Source organism: Bubalus kerabau, chromosome 3, assembly GCF_029407905.1.
Source record: "Bubalus kerabau isolate K-KA32 ecotype Philippines breed swamp buffalo chromosome 3, PCC_UOA_SB_1v2, whole genome shotgun sequence".
Classification (NCBI taxonomy): Eukaryota; Metazoa; Chordata; class Mammalia; order Artiodactyla; family Bovidae; genus Bubalus; species Bubalus kerabau.
Genome location: NC_073626.1, coordinates 110,123,228 through 110,149,966, shown reverse-complemented (window position 1 = coordinate 110,149,966; position 26,739 = coordinate 110,123,228). Strand labels below are relative to the sequence as shown.

Here is a 26,739-nt window from a genome sequence, read left to right as displayed (position 1 = left end):
GCATGCTAGGCCTACCTGTCCATCACCAACTCCTGGAGTTCACTCAGACTCACGTCCATTGAGTCAGTGATGCCATCCAGCCATCTCATCCTCTGTAGTCCCCTTCTCCTCCTGCCCCCAATCCCTCCCAGCATCAGAGTCTTTTCCAATGAGTCAACTCTTCCCATGAGGTGGCCAAAGTACTGGAGTTTCAGCTTTAGCATCATTCCTTCCAAAGAAATCCCAGGGCTGATCTCCTTCAGAATGGACTGGTTGGATCTCCTTGCAGTCCAAGGGACTCTCAAGAGTCTTCTCCAACACTACAGCTCAAAAGCATCAATTCCTCACAGCTATTCATTACATATTCACTAAAGGCACTGTAGTTGTGATAAGAGACAATATGGTCCATGAAGCTCCAAATATTTACTATCTGGCCCTTCAAGAAAAAGCAAAGAGCCTCAGGATCATTTTGTCATTCAAGCATGCACTGGTGCATGGTGCAGAGATGGTGTGGTAGATTCCTCCAGGTACAGCCAGATCTTACCCTTCTGAACTCATTTTTTCAGTTGCCAAGGGCTACTGTCTTCATAATATAAGGTAATGGCGCTGAACTTTTACCATCCTACATGCTCTAAACACCTTCTGAAAATGTTCTCCAGTGGCAGCATAAAGATTCTCCCATTAATATTTAGTTGGATTTCAGAAAAAAGTGACTGAGAATGAGCCTATGAAGAGAATTCCATTCTTCTCTCTTCAAAGCTTCTGAGGTTGGTTTGAGGGCCCAAATACAGAAGATAATTTCATTATTTTGCAATGTTCTTTTATCCTAGGACAACTAAACAATTTCATTTCATAATTAAAAAATTATAAATAACAATGAAGTTTATACAAATCACTCTAACAATACCAGTTCAATTAATAACTATAAGAAAATCGGTTATTATTTCTCCAGAAGAAATTTTACAATTTGGACTGTCTCTGTGGTAGTGAATGCACTTAAAATTTTCAAAATATTATCAGCAGTTTCACTTTTCACTGAATAGATTATCCAATTTGGTTGGTTTGAATAATTAGCCATTTTAAAACCTCTTAACATGCATACTTTAGCAAGTATAAAGCACATATATTTCAGATGTATCATTTTTCAAATCTATAATCAGGAAATTCTCAGTTAACTTACATGTCTCTGGGATCCATCATATTCACATCTTTCAATTTTTCCTAGGCTGCCGTCTGAGAAATACAGCTTCTCTGCACGGTGATCAATGGTGAGTCCATTTGGAGTGAGTATGTCTGTACTGACCACCACTTGAGCATTTTTCCCAGTAAGAGTTGATCTCATGATACTTGGATGCTGTTCATTCCAGTTGGTCCAAAACATTAAACTAATTAAAATGAAAATTGTGATAATAGTTAAATTTTTTATCAATAGTTAACAATATTAGAAGAAACATGGCAATGTCAAACTATTTCAAATAAAGCAAAATTGTCTCATAGTTTCTGACCCTTGAGGAAATCTAATAATAAGGAGAGATATGTATATTATATATGCATATTTTTCCAGTTTCTTAAATGACCTGGAAACTATTTCTGAAAAATAATTATCTCTCAAATAGCAATTTAATTCAATTGAATCAGTTTGATACACAGTAAAGATTTAATCAAAAATAGTTATCTTAAATTTCCTATGAACTGCAAATATACTCTGATTTATTATTATCATGTTTCAGGAAATCCTGTGTTATAATTTTGAATATCATTCTTAACCTAGCAATATTTCTCTTCTTCAGTTGGTAAAAGTAAAAATCTTTCTCTCTTTCTAGATTTTCTTTTTTTAATATTTATATAATGGCTGGGCTGGGTCTTCGTTGCTGCACAGCCTTTTTCTCTAGTTGTGGTGAGTAGGGGTACTCTCTAGTTGTATTGCATGGGCTTCTTACTTTGGTGGCTTGTCTGGTTATGGAAACTGACTTTAGAGAACCTGGGCCTCCATGCTTCACCACATGGGCTCAATAGCTGTGGCTCAGGCTCTGAAGCACTGGCTCAGTAGTTGTGGCACACAGGCTTGGTTGCTTTATAGAAATCCCAGACCAGGGATTGAACCTGTGTCTCCTGCATTGGCAGGTAGATTCTTTACCACTGAGCCACCAGGGTAGCCCTAGGTTTTTTTTTTTTTTTTTAATTCTGGATTCCTCTCTGTATATGTTTTAGAAAGACACAATTAGTAAACTTCTGTATTTCTTTAATGTCTTTTTTCTCCCTCCTCTGTCAGGGTGATTTTTCTGTATATTATAATGCTGTTACTAGAATTACAGGGGTTACTCTCAATCCTTAAATGTAAGATCTGTTACTTACAGTCTTAACAGAATATTTTAAATCAGTATTTGTCAAACTATTCTCTGAGGAAGGCCAAGGATTCTGTTAGCACTTAAAGGTTACCGGAAGAGCAGAGAGGCTGTAGGGTGCTAATCTCCAAGGCCTATTTTATCTAACCAGCTCTTCTTTCTCTCCCTTTAAGACTATACCTAAGAGTTTATTAGAAGATCAGTTTTTGAACTGAAGGAAGGCAGGCGAGAATGGAAGGCATCAGGAAGAGAAGGAAAGAGAGAGGAAAGAAGGAAGGAAGGGAGGAAGGAAGGAAGGGAGGGTGGGGGAGAAGCCAGAAAGAAAAGGAGGAAGGGAGAAAGGAAGATGGGAAAGAGAGAGACTTATAGGCAGGCCACTTTACATTTTTACAAAGTATGCTTAATAAATATTTACAAAGAAAAGCTATTTGAAAATATTTCATATTTACAACAAGATAGCATATATCATCCCTATGTATAGTCCTGTAAAGACAAGGTAACAGCCAAACTAATTATTCAACATGTAATTTTTGGGTATTATGCCAAAACTTATTATTGGACAATACACAACTTTACAAAAAGAAAAACTTTTCTTCTTTCTTAGTTTTCTGAATGTTGAGTTTTAAGCCAACTTTTTCACTCTCCTCTTTCACTTTCATCAAGAGGCTTTTTAGTTCTTCTTCACTTTCTGCCATAAGGATGGTGTAATTTGCATATCTGAGGTTACTGATATTTCTCCTGGCAATCTTGATTCCAGCGTGTGCTTCATTCAGCCTAGCATTTCTCATGATGTACTCTGCACATAACTTAAATCAGCAGGGTGACAATATACGGGCTTGACCTACTCCTTTCCCTATTTGGAACCAATCTGTTGTTCCATGTCCAGTTCTAACTGTTGCTTCTTGACCTGCATACAGATGTCACAGGAGGCAGGTCAGGTGGTCTGGTATTGCCATCTCTTTAAGAATTTCCCACAATTTGTTATGATCCACACAGTCAAAGGCTTTGGCATAGTCAATAAAGCAGAAGTAGATGCTTTTCTGGAACTCTCTTGCTTTTTCGATGATTCAACAGATGTTGGCAATTTGATCTCTGGTTCCTCTGCTGTTTCTAAATCCAGCTTGAACATCTGGAAATTCATGGTTCATGTATTGTTGAAGCCTGGCATGGAGAATTTTGAGCATTACTTTACAAGCATGTGAGATGAGTGTGAGTGTGCAATAGTTTGGGCATTTTTTGGCATTTCCATTCTTTATGATTGGAATGAAAGCTGACCTTTTCTAGGCCTGTGGCCACTGCCAAGTTCTCAAATTTGCTAGCATGTTGAGTGCAGCACTTTCACAGCATCATCTTTCAGGATTTGGAATAGCTCAACTGGAATTCCATCACCTCCACTAGCTTTCTTCGTAGTGATGCTTCCTAAGGCCCGCTTGACTTCACATTCCAGGATGTCTGGCTGTAGGTGAGTGATCACACCATTGTGATTATCTGGGTCATGAAGATCTTTTCTTGTATAGTTCTTCTGTGTATTTTTGCAAGCTCTTCTTAATATCTTCTGCTTCTCTTAGGTCCATACCATTTCTGTCCTTTACTGTGCCAATCATGCATGAAATTTTCCCTTGGTATCTCTAATTTTCTTGAAGAGATCTCTAGTCTTTCCATTCTGTTGTTTTCCTCTATTTCTTTACATTGATCACAGAGGGAGGCTTTCTTACCACTCCTTGCTATTCTTTGGAACTCTGCATTCAAATGAGTATATTTTTTTTTCCCCTTTTATTTTCACTTCTCTTCTTTTCACAGCTATTTGTAAGGCCTCCTCAGACAACCATTTTGCCTTTTTGCATTTCTTCTTCTTGGGATGGTCTTGATCCCTGCCTCCTGTTCAATGTCAGGGACCTCCATCGACAGCTGTTCATGGACTCTGTCTATCAGATCTAATCCCTTGAATCTATTTGTCACTTCCACTGTATAATGGTAAGGGATATGATTTAGGTCATACCTGAATGGTCTAGTGGTTTTCACTACTTTCTTCAATTTAAGTCTGAATTTGGCAATAAAGCGATCATGATTTGAGCCACAGTCAGCTCCCAGTCTTGTTTTTGCTGACGGTATATAGCTTCTGCATCTTTGGCTGCAACAAATATAATCAATCTGATTTTGGTATTGACTATCTGGTAATGGTCATGTGTAGAGTCTTCTCTTGTGTTGTTGTAAGAGGGTATTTGCTATGACCAGTGTGTTTTCTTGGCAAAACTCTATTAGCCTTTCCCGTGCTTCATTCTTTACCCCAAGGCCAAATTTGCCTGTTACTCCGGGTAATACTTGACTTTCTACTTTTTGCATTCCAGTCCTCTATAATGAACAAGACATCTTTTTGGCTGTTAGTTCTAGAAGGTCTTTTAGGTCTTCATAGAACCATTCAACTTCAGCTTCTTCAGCATTAGTGGTTGGGTCATAGACTTGGATTACTGTGATATTGAATGGTTTGCCTTGGAAACAAACAGAGATTATTTTGTCATTTTTGAGATTGCATCCAAGTAGTGCATTTTGGACGTTTTTGTTGACTATAATGGCTACTCCATTTCTTCTAAGGGATTCTTGCCCACAGTAGCAGCTATAATGATCATCTGAGTTAAATTCACTATTCCAGTCCATTTTAGTTCGCTGATTCCTTAGTTCAGAAAACTAAGATCATGGTATCTTGTCCCATCACTTCATGGCAAATCAGTGGGGAAAAAGTGGAAACAGTGACAGATTTTATTTTAGGGGGCTCCAAAATCACCACAGATGGTGACTGCAGCCATGAAATTAAAAGACCCTTACTTCTTGGAAGAAAAGCTATGCTCAACCTAGATAGCATGTTAAAAAGCAGAGACATTACTTTGCCAACAAAGGTCCATCTAGTCAAGGCTATGGTTTTTCCAGTAGTCATGTATGGATGTGAGAATTGAACTTTAGAGAAAGCTGAGTGCCTAAAAATTGATGCTTTTGAACTGTGGTGTTGGAGAAGACTCTTGAGAGTCCCTTGGACTGCAAGGCGATCCAACCATTCCATCCTAAAGGAAATCAGTCCTGAATATTCATGGGAAGGACTGGTGCTGAAGCTGAAACTCCAATACTTTGGTCATCTGATGCGAAGAACTGACTCATTGGAAAAGGCCCTGATGCTGGGAAAGATGAAGGCAGGAGGAGAAGGGGACGACAGAGGATGAAATGGTTGGATAGTATCACCGACTCAATGTGCATGTGTTTGAGTAAACTCCAGGAGTTGGTGATGGATAGGGAGGCCTGACATGCTGCAGTCCATGGGGTCACAAATATTCGGACACAACTGAGCAACTGAACTGAACTGAACTTCTTCTATCTAATCTAAAAAATAACTGCCACAAATTAAGGAAAACTGGGTCATCTATGCTCTTTATTAAAATGCTTCAAAGCATTTTGATCTATTCTATGGAACATTAAAGTGTTCTAAGTATTGTTGCTGTTGCTGTTGTTCATTTTCTCAGTCATGTGACTCTTAAATGTGAAAATAGTTTGTACTATGAATCAGTAAATTTATTAAAAAAAACACAGGACATTCCACTTTCTTAAATCATGGAATAGTTGTAACCATATCCTGTGACTTTAAAAAAAAAATTAGTTAAAAAGTTATGCAAATAATATGAGATAGTAAACAAACAATTTATTTTCAATAATTTTACAGATTGTGAGCTTTAGAATTATAGAATTTCCAAGGAATTATTACTCCTTTAATTTCATCTTTCATTTCAAAGATGAGAAAAAAGAGGCCAGAGAGCTTGAGTACTATAGTTATTGAATCGTTTTGAACTCAAGTAGTCCTTCATCTAGAAATTGATTTGATTTTAAGATTTCTGTTAATCAACAGACATATAAAAGTGACTCATAGATGTTATTAATATACTTAATGATAAAATATTTTTATACTTTAAACATTAATTACATATAATTTTCCAATTAAAATATTTTGGTGTGTTTAATTATAATTTTCACTTTATCTAATACAAGAGGAAAGTATAATTTTAGCCTCTGTAAGAAGTAATTATAGGGTAAAGCATTTATCACTTAAAGTTAATCATATATAATATCATCAGTGACCTCCCTCATGTTTGTTTGAAAATTGTCTTATAGATTCCTTTGATAAACTTTAGGGTAATTATTATTGTCCTAAGATTCTTCGGGTAGACTCTTAGGATCAATGTAGCTGACTCAACAACCAACTGTATAGTGATATGGCAGTGGTAAAAGCAGAACCAGCTCTGCCTACATATCTGAAGGCCTGTGTCCATCTCAGCTAAGTAACCAAACCTATGTAAGCAGGCAACCTCGTTTTCATCTGCATCTCTCTTTTTTTTTTTTTAATTTTATTTTATTTTTAAACTTTACAATATTGTATTGGTTTTGCCAAATATCAAAATGAATCCACCACAGGTATACATGTGTTCCCCATCCTGAACCCTCCTCCCTCCCCATTCCATCCCTCTGGGTCGTCCCAGTGCACCAGCCCCAAGCATCCAGTATCGTGCATCAAACTGGGACTGGCAACTCGTTTCATACATGATATTCTACATGTTTCAATGCCATTCTCCCAAATTTTCCCACCCTCTCCCTCTCCCACAGAGTCCATAAGACTGTACTATACATCAGTGTCTCTTTTGCTGTCTCGTATACAGGGTTATTGTTACCATCTTTCTAAATTCCATATATATGCATTAGTATACTGTATTGGTGTTTTTATTTCTGGCTTACTTCACTCTGTATAATAGGCTCCAGTTTCATCCACCTCATTAGAACTGATTCAAACGTATTCTTTTTAATGGCTGAGTAATACTCCATTGTGTATATGTACCACAGCTTTCTTATCCATTCATCTGCTGATGGACATCTAGGTTGCTTCCATGTCTTGGCTATTATAACCAGTGCTGCGAGGAACATTGGGGTACACGTGTCTCTTTCAATTCTGGTTTCCTCAGTGTGTATGCCCAGCAGTGGGATTGCTGGATCATAAGGCAGTTCTATTTCCAGTTTTTTAAGGAATCTCCACACTGTTCTCCATAGTGGCTGCACTAGTTTGCATTCCCACCAGCAGTGTAAGAGGGTTCCCTTTTCTCCACACCCTCTCCAGCATTTATTGCTTGTAGACTTCTGGATCACAGCCATTCTGACTGGTGTGAAATGGTACCTCATAGTGGTTTTGATTTGCATTTCTCTGATAATGAGTGATGTTGAGCATCTTTTCATGTGTTTACTAGCCATCTGTATGTCTTCTTTGGAGAAATGTCTATTTAGTTCTTTGGCCCATTTTTTGATTGGGTCATTTATTTTTCTGGAGTTGAGCTGTAGGAGTTGCTTGTATATTCTCGAGATTAGTTGTTTGTCAGTTGCTTCATTTGCTATTATTTTCTCCCATTCTGAAGGCTGTCTTTTCACCTTGCTAATAGTTTCCTTTGTTGTGCAGAAGCTTTTAAGGTTAATTAGCTCCCATTTGTTTATTTTTGCTTTTATTTCCAATATTCTGGGAGGTGGGTCATAGAGGATCCTGCTGTGATGTATGTCAGAGAGTGTTTTGCCTATGTTCTCCTCTAGGAGTTTTATAGTTTCTGGTCTTATGTTTAGATCTTTAATCCATTTTCACCTGCATCTCTCAACTTTTAGAGTTTTAATTTTCAAGTTAAGTATGTTTACTAAGTAAGTTAATTCTCATCTCTAGTTCTATATGATAGTAATTCATATAGTCTTTTCATCTCTAAGGTGATCAAGGCCAGTGTTTATCAGTCATTGTTTTTTATTCTTCCATTTTTATTCAACACACCTGAAATAAGTTTTCTATTTCTGCTCAGTGAACCAGATTGATGTCTGTGCCCTTGTTTCATTTAAGAATAAAAAGATTTTCTAGTAGTTAGCAAATATTCCTATCATATTGTAAAAGAGTGCAACTCTATAGACATATTTGTTTTCTACTTAACCTAACCTTTGTTCTTCAGTTTTCATATAATTCTTTCTTAATAGCATCGTCCAAAACATGACTTTTTTTATAATTTGTTTTTTTTATACATTTTATATTATAGCCTGAGCAATTTTTCTTGCTATGAATTCTTCATAAGTATTATAAATGCTTGCACAATGTATCATACCAATGTAGATCACTTGACTATTGTCAGGTATCTAATGTTGAAAATAAAGCTGCACACAAAGGTTTATTTTTACTTCCTCTGATTTCAATTGGAATGATCTCTAGTTGTTAAAATTACTTAATTGAATTATAGAAACACCTTTTAGGTTTTAAGGCTTTTTAATAGTCTTTTTTCTTTTTCAAATTTATCATTTCAATCAGTGATGCATTAATGTCTTTTTCATATACTTATTCTATCACAGTATTGACTCTATTTTCCCTTTCATCCTTTAATTTTGCTTTTACTGACCTCTCATAGAAATGATGCCTAGCCTTTAAAGAGTCCAGGTTTCAATCATTCACATTTCCAATGCTCTCATAAACAATAATTTTATGAATTATGAAAAGAGAACTTCAGAGGGAACATTTATTTTTAAAGCTAATTATAAGGTTTTGACTTATATTGAAGAAATAGAAATTTCTTACTTTTGGCATTCATCGAGGGCTAGCACATGAGGATGGTCATCTTCTGACATGGCAATGACCGCTTCCCTGTCAAATGCTCCTGGCCGAGTCTGGTCCACTGTGTGTCTGGTGATGGATGAGGTAGTGGAGCTGGTCCAGTACAGGGTGTCCCAGGCTCTGTGATAGGCAAGGCCCTCAACAGAACCCACATCTGAAGGGGGAAAAGAATAAATTTACACTTTTATCTGCAAAAATTTTGGCTTCTGAACAGAAAAAAGCATGTACAATATACACTATGCGCGCATGCGTGTCTGTGTGTGTGTGTTGTGTGTGTGCTAAGTGGCTTCAGTCATGTCTGACTCTTTGTGAACCCATGGACCATAGCCCTCCAGGCTCCTCTGTCTATGGGATTCTCCAGGCAAGAAAACTGGAGCGGGTTTCTGTGCCCTCCTCCAGGGGATCTTCCCGACCCAGGGATTGAATCTACTCCTCTTATGTCCCCTGCAATGGCAGGCAGGTTCTTTACCACTCGCATCACCTGGGAAGCAAAATATAAACTATATCTGTGTTATCTTATCAGTCATTTCTTCACAAATGCTCCAAAATAAAGATATAATAATCATGATGCCTACAATGACAGCTGATTACACACAGTAAATCTAAGTTATGAACTGCTCATAGAGAAGTTTATACAAAAACATGAAGTTAAAGATTGAATACCCTCATCAAAAAATAAAACCTTAATTAAGTAATTGTCTTTTATTTAGGAAACTGGTGGCTGTCTTTTATTTTCATGTCTTAATAATCAATTTTTTGCAACAATTTAATGATGCTTTTGAAAATCATATGTCAGAGATACTATTTACATGCAATAATAATGAGTTTTCTCTTGATACTATATTTGGAGACATCAAGGAAAAACAACATCAAAAGCTACAATGAAGTATCAAAAAAACAAAATCCAATTCTATACTTGTGATTATCAAGCAGTGGTAGAGAATGTTTAGTAAGTTAATGCAATATATTTTTTTATCCTATTCAACTAATGTGATGTAAAAACCAAAGAAAATAAAATTAATTGCCAGCTAAAGCATGCTTTCATATAGGCAGAAAAAGATAAATGATAGTACACATAGTCTAATACTTAAACGTGACAATATGAGAAACAAGAGTAATTATCTTTTAAAATTGCTTTCCTAATCACAGGATAATGTAGGGCGGTTGTTTTACTTTTCATAGAAGTGTTTGAATATACCTTTGCTGCTGCTGCTAAGTCGCTTCAGTCGTGTCCGACTCTGTGCGACCCCATAGACGGCAGCCCACAAGGCTCCCTCATCCCTGGGATTCTCCAGGCAAGAACACTGGACTGGGTTGCCATTTCCTTCTCCAATGCATGAAAATTAAAAGTGAAAGTAAAGTCGCTCAGTCATGTCCGACTCATCGCGACCCAAGGACTGCAGCCTACCAGTCTCCTCCGCCCACGGGATTTTCCAGACAAGAGTACTGGAGTGGGTTGCCATTGCCTTCTCTGAAAATACCTTTAAGTATAACCAAATTATTAAGTTTTTCATTATTGTTTTTCTCAGAGTTAGTATTCTTAGCATATTTAAGAGAGAATACATACACATTTAACTTTGGTAGTCATGCTAAGAAATTAACATTATCAAAGGCAGAGTCTTTTTATAGCTTTTATCTTAAGGAATCTGAAGAGAATTATTTGGCTTTTCTGAGAATATATGGATGAAAAGGGCTGTTTTTAGATTTGAGATGGGTAAATGTTTACTTTGATGGTCAAAAGGATTTAGAGGGAGAGAAAAAAATATTAAAGCCTTTCGAACTAGATTTCGTAATGCCATTAAAATTTTGTTCTTTGATTCTTTTCCTACATGAAACAAAAAATCCACTAATAATATAATTAATTTCTGCCACTTATGGGGCACTGTCTTCCAGTTAGGAATTGTGTAATTGTTTTGCATATATCCCTTTATGTGTAAATCTACCCTGTGATGTTAGTTTTATTGTTATTCTTCCCCTAAGAAGAAAACAGAAATCTATGTTCACAGAACTAAAAGTATTGAAGCAAGATTTTTATCACAGATGTGTGTGCTTCCATAGCCTGTATCTGTCAGCAGCACTATTTAGAGATGGATTTATAGCAGCTATCGCTTATCCTCAGTGTACCTCAAGCTGGAACCAAACAAATGATTCATTAGTTTCAACTTGTCTGACTCTGGGTGAATTGTATCAGCAGTAATTTACCATGAATAACCTATCACACAGTCAACAAAACCACTTATAAGAAATTAATGTGGATGATTAGTATGGAAACCTAGGTCAAAGATGATGGAAGAAAAATTGTAAAACACAATCATAATAACATCTGTTAAGCTTTGCTTATATGAATGATATGTATTCCTATTTGAGGTGAATAGGTGGGAGGTTGATAATGTTTAACAGTATTTTGATTATTAATTAATACACCATCTATTCCACTGTATTTTTAGTACTTTCATATCACTTCAGAAATGAAGCTAACTCTATTAGTATTACAAGCAACATTCCACTCTATCACCTGCAAATAGAATGAGGAGTGGCATAGCTTTGAAAAAAAAAAAATCCAAGCAAATCAGAATCATTAATCCATCCTCATTCTCTATCTTTCCCTTCTACTGACTTTGATGGATCTTCTTCATGGACACTTTTTCTTGCCAAATTAGGAGGAAACCACTTGGTATTACCATTGAGATGAAGCAGATGTTCATTTCTATGGCTGATATAGTTCCAGGGTTACTAGAGTGTGTAATATATCTCACTGTCCAGGTACAATATCTTTTGTTTTATTGTTTGCAATATATGACAACTTGACAGTACACTTAATCATATCTGGTGCCACACTTTAAAATATTTATTACTTAGAAAAATATTTGACTCCCTACAAAAATTATATTTGTCATTAGTAAGTAGTCAAATAAAGACATAAACCACACACCACTATATATCAATTAGAAAACCTACAAAGACCTACTATATAGAACAGGGAGCTATATTCAATATTTTATAATAACCCATAAGGGAAAACATCTGAAAATGTATTGTTGTTGTTTGTTCCTCCATCATGTCTGACTCTTTGCAACCCCATGGACTGTAGCCTGCCCGGTTTCTCTGTCCATGGGGATTTCTAGCCAAGAATACTGGAGTAGGTCGCAATTTCCTTCCTCAGGGGATCTTCTCAACCCAGGGATCAAACCTCCATCTCCTGCAAATCTCCTATATTGTAAGCTAATTCTTTACCACTCAGTGGTAAAGCCCTATATATGTGTGTGTGTGTGTGTGTGTGCATGAGTATGTATATGTGTGTATATATATATATATATATATATATATATATATATGTATATTGGAGAAGGCAATGGCACCCCACTCCAGTACTCTTGCCTGGAAAATCCCATGGACAGAGGAGCCTGGTAGCCTGCAGTCCATGGGGTCGCTGAGTCAGACATGACTGAGTGACTTCACTTTCACTTTTCACTTTCATGCATTGGAGGAGGAAATGGCAACCCACTCCAGTGTTCTTGCCTGGAGAATCCCAGGGACGGGGGAGCCTGGTGGGCTGCAGTCTATGGGGTCGCACAGAGTCGGACACGACTGAAGTGACTTAGCAGCAGCAGCAGCATATATGTATATTATCCATGAGAATATTAAATTGAAAATCATGAAAATATTTTACTTGAGATAACATAAAAGATGTTAATGTCTATTGGAAAGACCATCAGACCAGTCAGGTATGACCTAAATCAAGTCCCTTATAATTATACAGTGGAAGTGACAAATAGATTCAAGTGATTAGATCTGATAGACAGAGTGCCTAAAGAACTATGGAAGGAGGTTCGTGACATTGTACGAAGGCAGTGATCAAGACCACCCCCCAAAAAAGAAATGCAAAGAGGCAAAATGGTTCTCTAAGGAGGCCTTACAAATAGCTGTGAAAAAGAAGAGAAGCAAAAGGCAAAGGAGAAAAGGAAAGATATACACATTTGAATGCAGAGTTCCAAAGAATAGCAAGGAGAGATAAGAAAGCCTTCCTCTGTGAACAATGTAAAGAAATAGGGGAAAACAATAGAATGGGAAAGACTACAGATCTCTTCAAGAAAATTATATTCCAAGGGAAAATTTCATGCAAAGATGGGCACAGTAAAGGACAGAAATGGTATGGACCTAACAGAAGCAGAAGATATTCAGAAGAGGTGGCAAGAATACACAGAAGAACTGTACAAAAAGATCTTCAGAACCCAGATAATTACAATGGTGTGATCACTCAGCTAGAGCCAGACATCCTGGAATGTGTAGTCAAGTGGGCCTTAAGAAGCATCTTTACGAACAAAGCTAGTGGAGGTGATGGATTTCCAGTTCAGCTACTTCAAATCCTAAAAGATGATGCTGTGAAAGTGCTGTACTTAACATGCCAGTATATTTGGAGAACTCCCTCCATGGCCACAGGACTGGAAAAGATCAGTTTTCATTCCAGTCACAAAGAAAGGCAATGCCAAAAAATGCTTAATCTACTGTACAATTGCTCTCATCTTACATCCTAACAAAATAATGCTCAAAATTCTCCAAGCTAGGCTTCAACAGTATGTGAACCATGAACTTCAAGATGTTCAAGCTGGATTTAGAAAAGGCAGAGGAACCAGAGATCAAATTGCCAACATCCAGTGAATCATCAAAAAGCAAGAGAGTTCAAGAAAATCATCTACTTCTGCTTTATTGACTATGCCAAAGCCTTTGACTGTGTGGATCATAACAAATTGTGGGAAATTCTTAAAAAGATGGGAATACCAGACCACCTGACCTGCCTCCTGAGAAATCGTATGCAGGTCAAGAAGCAACAGTTAGAACTGGACATGGAACAATAGACTGGTTCCAAATAGGGAAAGGAGTACATTAAGGCTGTATATTGTCACTCTGCTTATTTAACTTATATGCAGAGTATATCATGAGAAACGCTGTGCTAGATGAAGCACAAACTGGAATCAAGACTGCAGGGAGAAATATCAATAACCTCAGATGTGCAGATGACACCACTCTTATGGCAGTAAGTGAAGAAGAACTAAAGAGTCTCTTGATGAAAGTGAAAGAGGCGAGTGAAAAAGTTGGCTTAAAGCTCAACATTCAGAAAATGAAGATCATGGCATCTGGTCCCATCACTTCATGGCAAACGGATGGGGAAACAATGGAAAGAGTGACAGACTTTATCTTCTTGGGCTCCAAAACTACTGGAGATGGTAAGAGCAGCCATGAAATTAAATGACATTTGCTCCTTGGAACAAAAGTTATGACCATTGTGGTTTTGATTTGCATTTCTCTGATAATGAGTGATGTTGAGCATCTTTTCATGTGTTTGTTAGCCATCTGTATGTCTTCTTTGGAGAAATGTCTATTTAGTTCTTTGGCCCATTTTTTGATTGGGTCGTTTATTTTTCTGGAATTGAGCTGCAGGAGTTGCTTGTATATTTTTGAGATTAGTTGTTGTTATATTTTTGTTTAGTTATTAGTTATATTTTTGTCAGTTGCTTCATTTGCTATTATTTTAAAGAAATGCAAATCAAAACCACTCTGAGGTACCATTTCATGTTAGTCAGAATGGCTGCAATCCAAAAGTCTACAAGCAATAAATGCTGGAGAGGAGAAAAGGGAACCCCCTTACACTGTTGGTGGGAATGCAAACTAGTGCAGCCACTATGGAGAACAGTGTGGAGATTCCTTAAAAAACTGGAAATAGAACTGCCTTATGACCCAGCAATCCCACTACTGGGCATACACACTGAGGAAACCAGAATTGAAAGAGACACGTGTACCCCAATGTTCATCGCAGCACTGTTTATAATAGCCAGGACATGGAAGCAACCTAGATGCCTATCAGCAGATGAATGGATAAGAAAGCTGTGGTACATATACACAATGGAGCATTACTCAGCCATTAAAAAGAATACATTTGAATCAGTTCTAATGAGGTGGATGAAACTGGAGCCTATTATACAGAGTGAAGTAAGCCAGAAAGTAAAATACCAATACAGTATACTAATGCATATATATGGAATTTAGAAAGATGGTAATGATAACCCTGTATGCGAGACAGCAAAAGAGACACAGATGTATAGAACAGTCTTTTGGATTCTGTGGGAGAGGGAGAGGGTGGGATGATTTGGGAGAATGACATTGAAACATGTATAATATCATATAAGAAATGAATCGCCAGTCCAAATTCAATGCAGGATACAGAATGCTTGGGGCTGGTGCACTGGGATGAGCCAGAGGGATGGTACAAGGAGGGAGGTCAGAGGGGGGTTCAGGATGGGGAACACGTGTATACCTGTGGTGGATTCATGTTGATGTATGGCAAAACCAATACAATAATGTAAAGTAATTAGCCTCCAATTAAAATAAATACATTTAAATTTTAAAAAAGTTATGACCAAACTAGACAAATATTAAAAAGCAGAGGCATTACTTTGCCAAAAAGGTCCATCTAATCAAAGCTATGGGTTTTCCAGTAGTCATGCATGGATGTGAGAGTTGGACTATAAAGAAAACTGAGCACAGAAGGATTGATGATCTTGAACTGTGGTGTTAGAGAATACTCTTGGGAGTATCTTGGACAGGAAGGAGATCCAACCAGTCCTTCCTAAAGGTAATTAGTCCTGAATATTCATTGGAAGGACTGATGCTGAAGCTGGAACTCCAATACTTTGGCCTTCTGATGCAAAGAACTGACTCATTGGAAAGGACCCTGATGCTGGGAAAGATTGAAGGCAAGAGGAGAAGAGGACGACAGAGGATGAGATAGACGGATGGCATCACCAACTCGATGGACACGAGTTTGAGTAAGGTCCGGGAGTTGGTGATGGACAGGGAAACCTGGCATGCTGCAGTCCATGGGGTTTCAAACATCGTACATGACTGACAGCTGAACTGAACTGAAATGAATACAATGTGGGTATCATCTGTTACATGTATGTGTTGTGTGTGTGTGTGTGTGTGTGTGTGTATGAAGCTAAAGTTCCTGAATCAGTTGAATTGGTAAAATAAGTACTTTGCATCATTCATTGGCAGATAATTATGTAGTTTGAAACCTAAAGCAAAATGTCTATCTATTCAATCAACCATTCCTGAAATATTGAACAGAGTAAATCAATATAGAGTTACTTTAAGGATGTAGAATACAGAGTTGAGACTCAAAGATATAGAATAGGCATAATTAAGAAAATAACAATTATAGTGCTATTTTGGCAGCTGGTCAAGGACTTCATAGAGAACACATCTCCATCTCATCACCATTAAAGAAGAGACAAGAGCTCCTCTCTCCTGTACTGTATTGTGAAGTCAGGATAAGAGTCTAAATGGGAAAGGCAGTGATGTATGTCTCGGGAGGGAGCCATGTGGACAAAACATTGCTAGTCATCTGGCTGGAATAACGTTCACAGATAAATCCTGTCACAAAGTAACAGGAAAAATATTTATCCCAAGGCCGTACTGTAAAGGCCTCCCTTGTTGAAAGAATAGCATTCTCTTTTTGTCTGACTTATTTTCTAAAGCCAAAGAATAGCAGAAAGTTTGTTGGTGGAAATCACTTTAGTAGTATGAAACTTCTCAGTCTTGTCTGGAGCATCTACAGATACAGAAAAGCAGGCTTGATTTCCAACCTAGGTACAGAGCTTCAGATAAAAAGCTTCTATACACAACATTTCATGTCTGCCTTAACTATGTAGTTTCCAGAGAAGCAGGATTCTGGGTCCAGTTCACAATTCAGATCTGATATTGAACTCTAAACAGAGTATACATGTGTTTTACTTTAAGCCTAACAAAGCATTATTAAATTTTGCATAAACTCTATACATTCCTAAAAATCCTCTTATAACTACCTTTCTTTGTCTTTTGGGACAGGAGTGAGACAACCTACAACTCTTCAGATGTATTGTTTCCCTTATTATAATAAGTCATTTATTTGATATGGCTGAGTTACAGTTTTATTTGAAAAAAATCCAAAACAATTTCATCATTAAAATATTCAGCAGACTAGGGATATTTCCTCAAACTGATAAAAAAATCAATCTATTGAAAAAACAAAACAAAAACAAAACAGAATACAACAAGGCTATACCTTTCTATTATACAGAGTGAAGTAAGCCAGAAAGTAAAATACCAATACAGTATACTAATGCATATATATGGAATTTAGAAAGATGGTAATGATAACCCTGTATGCAAGACAGCAGAAGAGACACAGATGTATCAAACAGTCTTTTGGACTCTGTGGGAGAGGGAGAGGGTGGGATGATTTGGGAGAATGACATTGAAACATGTATAATATCATATAAGAAATGAATTGCCAGTCCAGGTTTAATGCAGGATACAGGATGCTTCTTTGAGCTGGTGCACTGAGATGACCCAGAGGGATGGTATGGGGAGGGAGGTGGGTTCAGGATGGGGAGCACGTGTATACCTGTGGTGGATTCATGTTGATGTATGGCAGAACCAATACAATATTGTTAAGTAATTAACCTCCAATTAAAATAAATAAATTTATATTAAAAAATAATAAATAAAATAAAATGAAAGTTTACCCTCTAATACTAGGAGCAAGATAAGATGGTCTATTCTTGCCCCTCTATTCAGCACTGTATTGAAAATTCACTCAGGCTAGTTAGGAAAATTATTTTAATTAAAATAAAAAACAAAAACAAAAACATAGAAAGAGAGGGAGATCATCCAGATTGGAAAACAAGTAAAGCCATCTCAATTTTCAGATGATATATTCTTACATATACAAAACCTTGAGAAATTTACTAAAAACTAATAGAATTATAAAAAAACATTCAACCAGGTTGCAGGGTACAAACTAAAATATCAGTTGCATTTTCTATATAGTAGCAATAAAATAATCAAAAACTAAAATTCAGAAGGCAATTTCATTTATGATAGCATTTAAAAAAATAGAAACTATGACAGGAAGATTAACTTAGAAATAATTTTAGCAAAAGTTTATAATCTTAAAACTTGTACATGAAAAACTAAAAAACATCATTGAAAGAAATTAAAATAAAAAAAGATGGAAAAGCAACTCATGTTAATGATTGGAAGACTTAATATTGATAAGACGACAATAGTGTCCAAATAGATCTACAGACTCAGTGTTAATTCCTATTAAAATCCCAGGTGGCTCTTTCCCAGAAATCAACAAACTGATCCTAATGTGCATGTGAAAATCCAAGGGGCCTAAAATAGCCAAAAGAATCTTGAAAAAGAAAAGCAAAGTTAGAGGAGTCAAATTTCTAAATTTAAATTTGCTACAAAGTTACAATAAGCAAGACAGTGTAGGCATATAAATCAATGAAATAGAATCAATAGCCCAGAAATAAAACCTTAATTTCTGGTTAACTGATTTTGAAAAAGATACCAGATAAACTCAATGAGGAAAAAAAATATTATCAATAAATGGTTTACAATGATTATATATCCACATGCAGAAAAGTAATGTCCTCACACCAATTCAAAATGTTTTATCTTAGACCTAAATAGGGAAAGTAAACTACAGAATTCTTAGAATAAAATAAGAGAGTGCATCTGCATAAATGTGGGTTAGGCAAAGCCTTCTCAGACATAATACCAAATGCACAAATGACAAAAGAAATATCGATGAGTTGGATGGACTTCATCAACTTTAAAAACATGGGTACTTCCAAAGACAACTTCAAGAAGTAAGAAGCCAACCCCCAAAACATCTACTTCTGTTTTATTGCCTACACCAAAGCCTTTTGTTGTGTGGATCACAACAAAATGGAAAATTCTTAAGGAGCTGGGAATACCAGACCACCTTATGTGCCTCCTGAAACATCTGTATGCAGGTCAAGAAGCAACAGTTAGAATGGGACAGGGAACAAAAGACTGGTTCCAAATTGGGAAATTAGTACATCAAGGCTATCTACTGTCACCCTGCTTATTTAATTATATGTAGAATGCATCATGAGAGATGCCAGGCCACATGAAGCTCAAGCTGGAATGAAGATTGACAGGAAAATTTTCAATAACCTCAGGTATGCAGATGACACCACCCTTATGGCAGAAAGTGAAGAGGAACAGAGGAGCCTCTTGATGAAAGTGAAAGAGGAGAGTGAAAAAGTTGGCTTAAAACTCAACATTCAGAAAACTAAGATCATGGGATTTGGTCCCATCACTTCATGGCAAATAGATGGAGAAACAATGGAAAGAGTGACAGACTATTTTCTTGGGCTCAAAATCACTGCAGATGGTGACTTCAGTCATGAAATTAAAAGACACTCTTTGGAAGAAAATTTATGACCAACCTAGACAGCATATTAAAAAGCAGAGATATTACCTTGCGAACAAAAGTCATCTAGTCAAAGCTATGATTTTTCCAGTAGTCATGCATGGATGTGAGAGTTGGACTGTAAAGAAAGCTGACGGCTGAAGAATTGATACTTTTGAACTGGGGTGTTGGAGAAGACTCCTGAGAGAATCTCTTGGACTGCAAGGAGATCAAAGCATTCAATCCTAAAGGAAATCAGTCCTGAATACACATTGGAAGGAATGATGTTGAAGCTGAAACTCCAATACTTTGGCCACATGATGCAAAAAACTGACTCACTGGAAAAGACCCTGATGCTGGGAAAGACTGAAGGCAGGAGAAGAGGACGAGAGAGGATGAGATGGTTGTTTGGCATCACGCACTCGATGGACATGAGTTTGAGCAAGCTCTAGGAATTGGTGATGGACAGGGAGGCCTGGAGTGCTGCAGTTTCTGAGGTCGCAAAGAGTCGGACACAACTGAGCCCCCAACATGGGAGAAATTACTTCAAAATTATTTATGTGATAGTGGACTTATGTCCAGAATTATGAAGAATTCTCAGAATTCAATGATAAGTTAACAACTCAGTGGAAAAAAAAATGAGGAAATAATTTGAATAGATATTTCTCCAATGAAGGTATACAAATGACTGATAAGGACAGAAAAATACTCAATACTATTAGCCATCAGAGAAATACAAATCAAAACTATACTTAGACCCACTATGATGGTGATAATAAAAAAAGATAAGTTTTAACAAAGAAGTAAAGAAGTTGGAACCCTCATGCATTGCAGGTAAGACCACAATATAGCAGAGCTGCTTTGGAAAACAGTTTGGCAGTTTTCAAAATTTTAAACATATAGTTATCACATAACCTAGAAATTCCACTGCCTGGTCTATCCAACAGAAATGAAAATATATATCTACATACACACAAATATTCACTGCAGCTTTGTTCATAATAGCCAAAGACAGAAACAGCCCAATGTCAACTAGTTGATGGATACAAATGTTTAACTACATGGATAATTTTTCCTTTTCTAATTAGTGTACTGATGAATGGATTGCCATAGAGCTCTATGCATACTGCAGATTATAAATTAGATTTGCAACCCCTCTAAGTTTGGAGACAGTCATTTTCAGTTTTTATTTTACATTGATTTGTATAAATTAAAATATATTAATTATTAAAGCAATAAAATTATTGTCTAAAATATCTTTTAGATATAGGTTTTTAAAAAAAAAAATCTCCTCAGGTTATTTAAGGCCATTAATAAATTATACACCAGGACTGACGTGTACCAATAAAGGATACCAGCCAATGCATGACCTGAACAAACCAATATCCATTCAGATTGGCTCAGTACAGGCTGCCAAATATGTGGCATGTTAACCCTGATCAACCTTAATTGCAGAAATAGCTTTTACCTGTAGACTATGAGGTAAATTTTTGTGTCCTTAAATTCTTTAACTGTTAAAATGCTCAATTTTTTTTTTACCAGCCAAATTTACTAAAAGCTAAGCAAATTAAATATCTACATTATAGTCTAAAAATTTAAACAATATTATAGTCTAAAAATTTAAACAAATAGTTCTACTGGAAAGTTTTTTTTTTTTTGTAATTAAACACCTGAAAAACAGAATCTGCTGAGGGTTATTAAGAGTTCAGTAAGATGACAGGCAATAAATAAACAAACCAAAATCAATAGTTCTATTATATACAGAGTAGCTAGACACATAATGGAAAAAGCAGATGTCAATCTGTGTAGCTGCTAATGATGTGAGTCCCAGTGAATGAACATGTTCAGAGAACCACTGACCAAAACCACCTGCCCTGTCCAGACATAATGACTGCTTGAATGAGTTATCTTACATCAAGAGGTCCTGATAAAGAACTCTGAACTAACAAGCTACTGCCATTCAGAAGAATTCAGTAGGGGTCAAAAGGAGGGAGGAGATGCCAGTCCATATAATCTGCCAACTTTCCAGATCTGGTGGCTCAGGTAGTAAAGAATCTGCCTGCAATACAAGAGACCCAGGTTTGATCCGTTTGTTGGGAAGATAACCTGGGGAAGGGAATGACTACTCACTCCAATATTCTTGCCTGGAGAATTCCATGGACAGAGGAGCCTGGTGGGCTACAGTCCATGGGGTCTTATTGGACACAGTTGAGCGACTAATACTTTCACTTTTCAACCTCCCAGAAAACTTCATGCTGCAACCTACCTGGGCTGAGAAATATGCAAGCTACCAGGAAGGACTGAGTCAGACTAAATATGGGCACAAGCAAGATGATTGGCTAGGGATAACTGGAAGCTCACCCATTACCATAAAACCCAAGACTGTGAGCCACATGGCAGAGCAGTCCTCCTAGGTCCCCTTACCTGCCTGCTCTCTACCCAGGCACCATTTCCTAGTAAAGGATTTTGCTTTGTCAGCAAGTGTGTCTCTTTGGGCAATTCATTTCCAACTGTTAGACAAGAGCCCACTCTCGGGCCCTGGAAGAAGTCCCTCTTCCTGCAACAAACATGTCTGTAAAACTACATCACCTGACAATCTGAATTTGACTCTTCTTTTGTCCAAAGTATTGCAATAAAGCTACCTTTCATGAATGTGGATCTGTTAACTTCAGGTCCTCCCCCATCTAGCAAGGGATATCCAACACATTCCAAGGATTTCAAAGAAGAATAAATCTATACACGCATCTCTTTTGTTCTCTTTACCTCCTTAAAAATATACCTCTCCCCACCAAAATATAGCAAACTCTTTGGAAGACTTTTTTTTTTTTAATCTACCTTTAACAAAGACACTTTACTATCATTTCAAAGGTTAATTCCTTGGAACCAGAGTATCTCAAATATTTCCACATTTAAAGGAGAGTCTTAGCTTTACATTGCATAACAGAATAGGCTTATTTACTTGGTGTTCCCAGAACAAAGAAACAATTTGCCCAAAGGGTTGGGAAGCAAATTGAAACAACTTGAAGCTTTTAAGCAAAAGCATATTTTTCCCTTAATCTTACTCTTTATTTATTTATTTTCTGATTAAAAAACAGTCAAAGTCTGAATTTCAACCTGAATTCCAGACTCAGCTGAAAACAGTATTGATTCAGACAGGTCTCAACAAATGCCTCTATCTTGTGTCACCACTAATGTAAGCCAAGAAGTTATCAATATACGAGATTAAAAAATGGAACATACGGGTGATTATAGTTGTGTCATTCTGTCACCAAGGCTGTTGCTCCAGAAATATACCCCTTGCCCCTCCCTCAAATGGAAACCAATTGCTCTTACCTTAGTTTCAGAGGGAAGTGCGAAGAGAAAAACAAGGACTGATTATAACCAGTTAACCCCTAAATGGCAGAAGATTTGACTTCTAGTAGACCTTGAACCTCATTATATGCTCACTGTAATACATTAGCATGCTAATGACATCCACCAGCATCATGACATTTGCCATGACAACAGGAAAAGATCAAACAAGGACTGAAAAGGAGTCTTGCTCAGTTGCATGTACTAATACAAACCATATCCCTGTTCTTAGATGAGTCATAAATATTCCTCCTTCTCTTTCTAGTTCCCTCTCTTTTACCTAGATTCCCCCATACACATGGTGTCTCAGCCCAAATTGAATAGAGAAGTTGATTCACAAAGTTCCCAATTCTCTATTCCTGACCATTGAGTAAACGTGCTGTTCTAGTCTCAGCATTACTTCTGTGATTGGCTGTTCAAATTTGAACGAAAAAAGGATCTCTCCAACAGAAACAAAGGGTCTTGGCCTGGGCTAGGACCTGGCATGGGGTCAAGCAACCAATTTTGTAACAAATTCCTCAGGAGTAATTGGTAATAAGCACTGCCCCAATCTAAATGAAGCTAAAATAGGTATGCCAAGGGCTCCCAGGGAAGGGCATGAACCCCATGGTTTCTAAAATCCTGTTATACCATACTTCATCCTCCATGGCAAAGTTAGGAGATTTGATTTGTATGGCCTTTCTTTGAGAAATGTAATTGTAAAGTTACAGACTGGATGAATCACAAGATGGACTCAAGATTACTGGGAGAAATATCAACAACCTCAGATAGCAGATGATACTACCCTAATGGCAGAAAACAAAGCAGAACTAGAGAGCTTCTTGATGAATGTGAAAGAGAAGAGTGAAAAAGCCGAAAACCCAACATTTAAAAAACTAAGATCACAGTAGCCAATCCCATCACTTTATGGAAAATAGATGGGGAAACAATGGAAACAGTGGTAGATTTTATTTTCTTGGGCTCCATAATCACTGTGGATGGTGATTGCAGTGATGAAATTGAAAGACACTTGCTCCTCAGAAGAAAAGCTATGACAAACCTAGACAGCATCTTAGAAAGCAGATACATCACTTTGCCTAAAAAGGTCCATATAGTCAAATGCATGGTTTCTCCAGTAGGCATGTACACATTCAAGAGTTGGACCATAAAGAAGGTTGGGCACCAAAGAATTGATGCTTTTAAACTGTGGTACTGGAGAAGACTCTGGAGAGTCCCTTGGACAGCAAGGGGATCAAACCAGTCAATCCTAAAAGAAATCAACCCTGAATATTCATTGGAAGGACTGATGCTGAAGCTGAAGAAGCTCTAAATCTTTGGCCACCTGATGCAAAGAGCCAACTCATTGGAAAAGACCCTGATGCTGGGAAAGATTGACGGCAGGAGGAGAAGTGGGTGACAGAGGATGAGACAGTTGTATGGCATCACCAACTTGACGGACATGAGTTTGAATATACTCTGGAAGATAGTGAAGGACAGGGAAGCCTGGCATGCTGTAGTTCATCGGATGGTAAAGAGTCAGACTCAAATTAATGACTGAACAACAACAAATTGCAAAATGACCAGGAACTCATCCTCATTTCTTTTGTGAGAAAATGAGGTAAGTCATTGAGCCAAATCATTAACCAGAACTTTCTTGAGAAAGAGGTGTATCTGCTCACTCTCAGGTATCTGGATAAGATCAGTCATTTCCCTCATTGAATTCATGCACTGTTAAATAATCTCACCTTTTAAACAATTCACTTACTAACACTTAGGATAGACAATAATTTCTTCATATAATATCAGAGAAATTAGGAAGGTCTTCTTACCTGAACTAAGACCCAGGTATACTTTCAAGTTTTTCAAAGTCCATTATTAGATATGTATTTCCTTGGTTTAAGGTGTTTTCCAGGTGTTATTGGTTCAAATTATCTCATAAATAATACTCTTCAGGGGATAATTTACTAATTAATGATTAATGCTTTACAATATATTATTATATTTTCCTTTTAAGCATTTCATATATAGCAGCTTGTCTCCTTTAGAAAAGTTGAAGTAGTCTTTTTTTGGGGGCGGGCGGGTTATAGAACAACTAAGCAAGATACAAAGCAGCATGTCTATTTGAAGGAATATCTTTTCAATTTTAATTAGAGGATGAAATTCTTTATAGAATAACTTAAATTTACCTTTAGATTTTAGAGCTATTGCTATTAGGAATCCAAGAAAAAGTAATGAGATTAACAAATTAAGAGACTAATCTTTCAGAAATGTTAAGCATTATAATTGTAGATTGCATGATGACATTAACTATTTATGAGTGTAAATTAATTTGTATTATCAAATGAACAAATTTAAGGGATCAATGTCATAATAATCCTCTTATTTTATATGTATATTTTTTACTTATGAGTCACTCCATTGTTAATATTTTAAGTATACTGTCTATTCTTTGACAAAAACATAAGGTTGGATGGAAAAAAAAGACCTTTGGAATCAATTAAATTATCTGCAATATTTCTAGAGCAGTTTTTAACGTTAACATTCATAGAAACATATCCCTTAGCTTTCCACCAAAGCTACAAATCTCTCTCCACTGTATCTTGTCTCCTCCCACTGGGAGAAGTATCTGTCTCCCTGATGCTGCTGCTAAGTCGCTTCAGTCGTGTCCCACTCTGTGAGACCCCATAGACAGCAGCCCACGAGGCTCCCCTGTCCCTGGGATTCTCCAGGGAAGAACACTGGAGTGGGTTGCCATTTCTTTCTCCAATGCAGGAAAGTGAAAAGTGAAATTGAAGTCGCTCAGCCGTGTCTGACTCTTAGCAACCCCATGGACTGCAGCCTACAAGGCTCCTCCATCCATGGGATTTTCTAGGCAAGAGTACTGGAATGGGGTGCCATTGCCTTTTCCGATCTGTCTCCCTACAGAGAGGAACTCCACTACTTGTGCTCTGGCTTATGCTGTCTTCTCTCTCTCCTTCTCATCTCAAGAATATTGGTCATTTTGTTTTCTCTGCTCTCTCCTACATAAAGGCTTCCACTGTATTGCATCATCTGGCTTCTATTTTAAGAGTTACACTGAAATTACTCTTTTCAATATAGCATACAATTTCTCGGTTGTTAAATCCTATGCACATTCTCTTCATCTTACCAAGATACTTAGCAGCTTCTCCCTCTCGTCTTTCCTCTTGATATCTTTTCAAACATTGTTTTTTTGTTTTTTGAGGGGGGTGTTGAGGGAGAGGGGCAGATTCCCTCCTGCTTTTCTCATATCTCACTGGCATCTCCTTTCCAGTATCCTTTGCTAGCAACCCCTCCAACCAACCTCTAAATGTAGATATTATCTACGGTCTTCATGTCTTTCTTTTCTACTTCTGTTATTTGACCTATTCCCATGGAATTAAATTCCATCTACATGCTTATAGATTTCTTTTCTTTGCCTTTTCTTTCTTTCATAATCTACTGGAATACTGTTTGCTATTTGTGTTCTTTTTGCCTATCACCTCGCTAGAATGAAGGCAGTGAGTATGACTGGCTTGTTCTCAGTAGTATCCCCCACAATAAGCAATTTCAAGCATAGAACAAATAACTAAAATTATTTGTGGAATAAACTGATATGAATTTCTACCACATTAATACACTGAAGTCAGTGTCTGTATATTTATGCTTTAATTTTATATACTTAATTTTTAATTTATTTTATAAGACCTAGAATATTGGAAAAGCATAGAGGGTAATAATTAAGAGCACAAACCCTGGATTCAGATAATGGCTTTGAATTCCTGTACTATCACTTTATAGGCCCTATGACTCTACCATGGACAATTTATTTATCTTTTCTATATTTTCGTTTCCTCTTCTGTAATATGATAAAATAATAATAGTATTAAATTAGTAAGACATTTGGGATAATCATATGAATTAACATGGGTAATGTGTTTAAAACAGTGTCTAGCACAAGGACATAATATATGTTGGCAATATTATTATTATTGCATTGCTCTTCACAAGGCTGCAGACAATTATACTTAACAATGTTGATTCTCTGTGGGATAAATTACCATCCCATTTTCCCATAAGGATAATACTAAAAATATTAGCTATTATAGGAATGGATTTTGAACTCCAAGAGGCTACAATCTACATTTATATATATATATAAGAAA

General features: G+C 36.9%; 1 protein-coding gene across 1 annotated transcript in view; it reads right to left on the bottom strand.

Annotated features, from left to right (window-relative positions):
• LRP1B (LDL receptor related protein 1B) overlaps positions 1 to 26,739 on the bottom strand; it is a 1,835,261-nt gene that overhangs the window by 400,246 nt on the left and 1,408,276 nt on the right. The window contains exons 42-43 of the mRNA XM_055574440.1: positions 8,944 to 9,133; positions 1,160 to 1,364 (exon numbers count right to left, since the gene is read on the bottom strand). Of these exons, the coding sequence (XP_055430415.1) occupies positions 1,160 to 1,364; positions 8,944 to 9,133 (395 nt within the window). The remainder of the gene's footprint in view (positions 1 to 1,159; positions 1,365 to 8,943; positions 9,134 to 26,739) is intronic.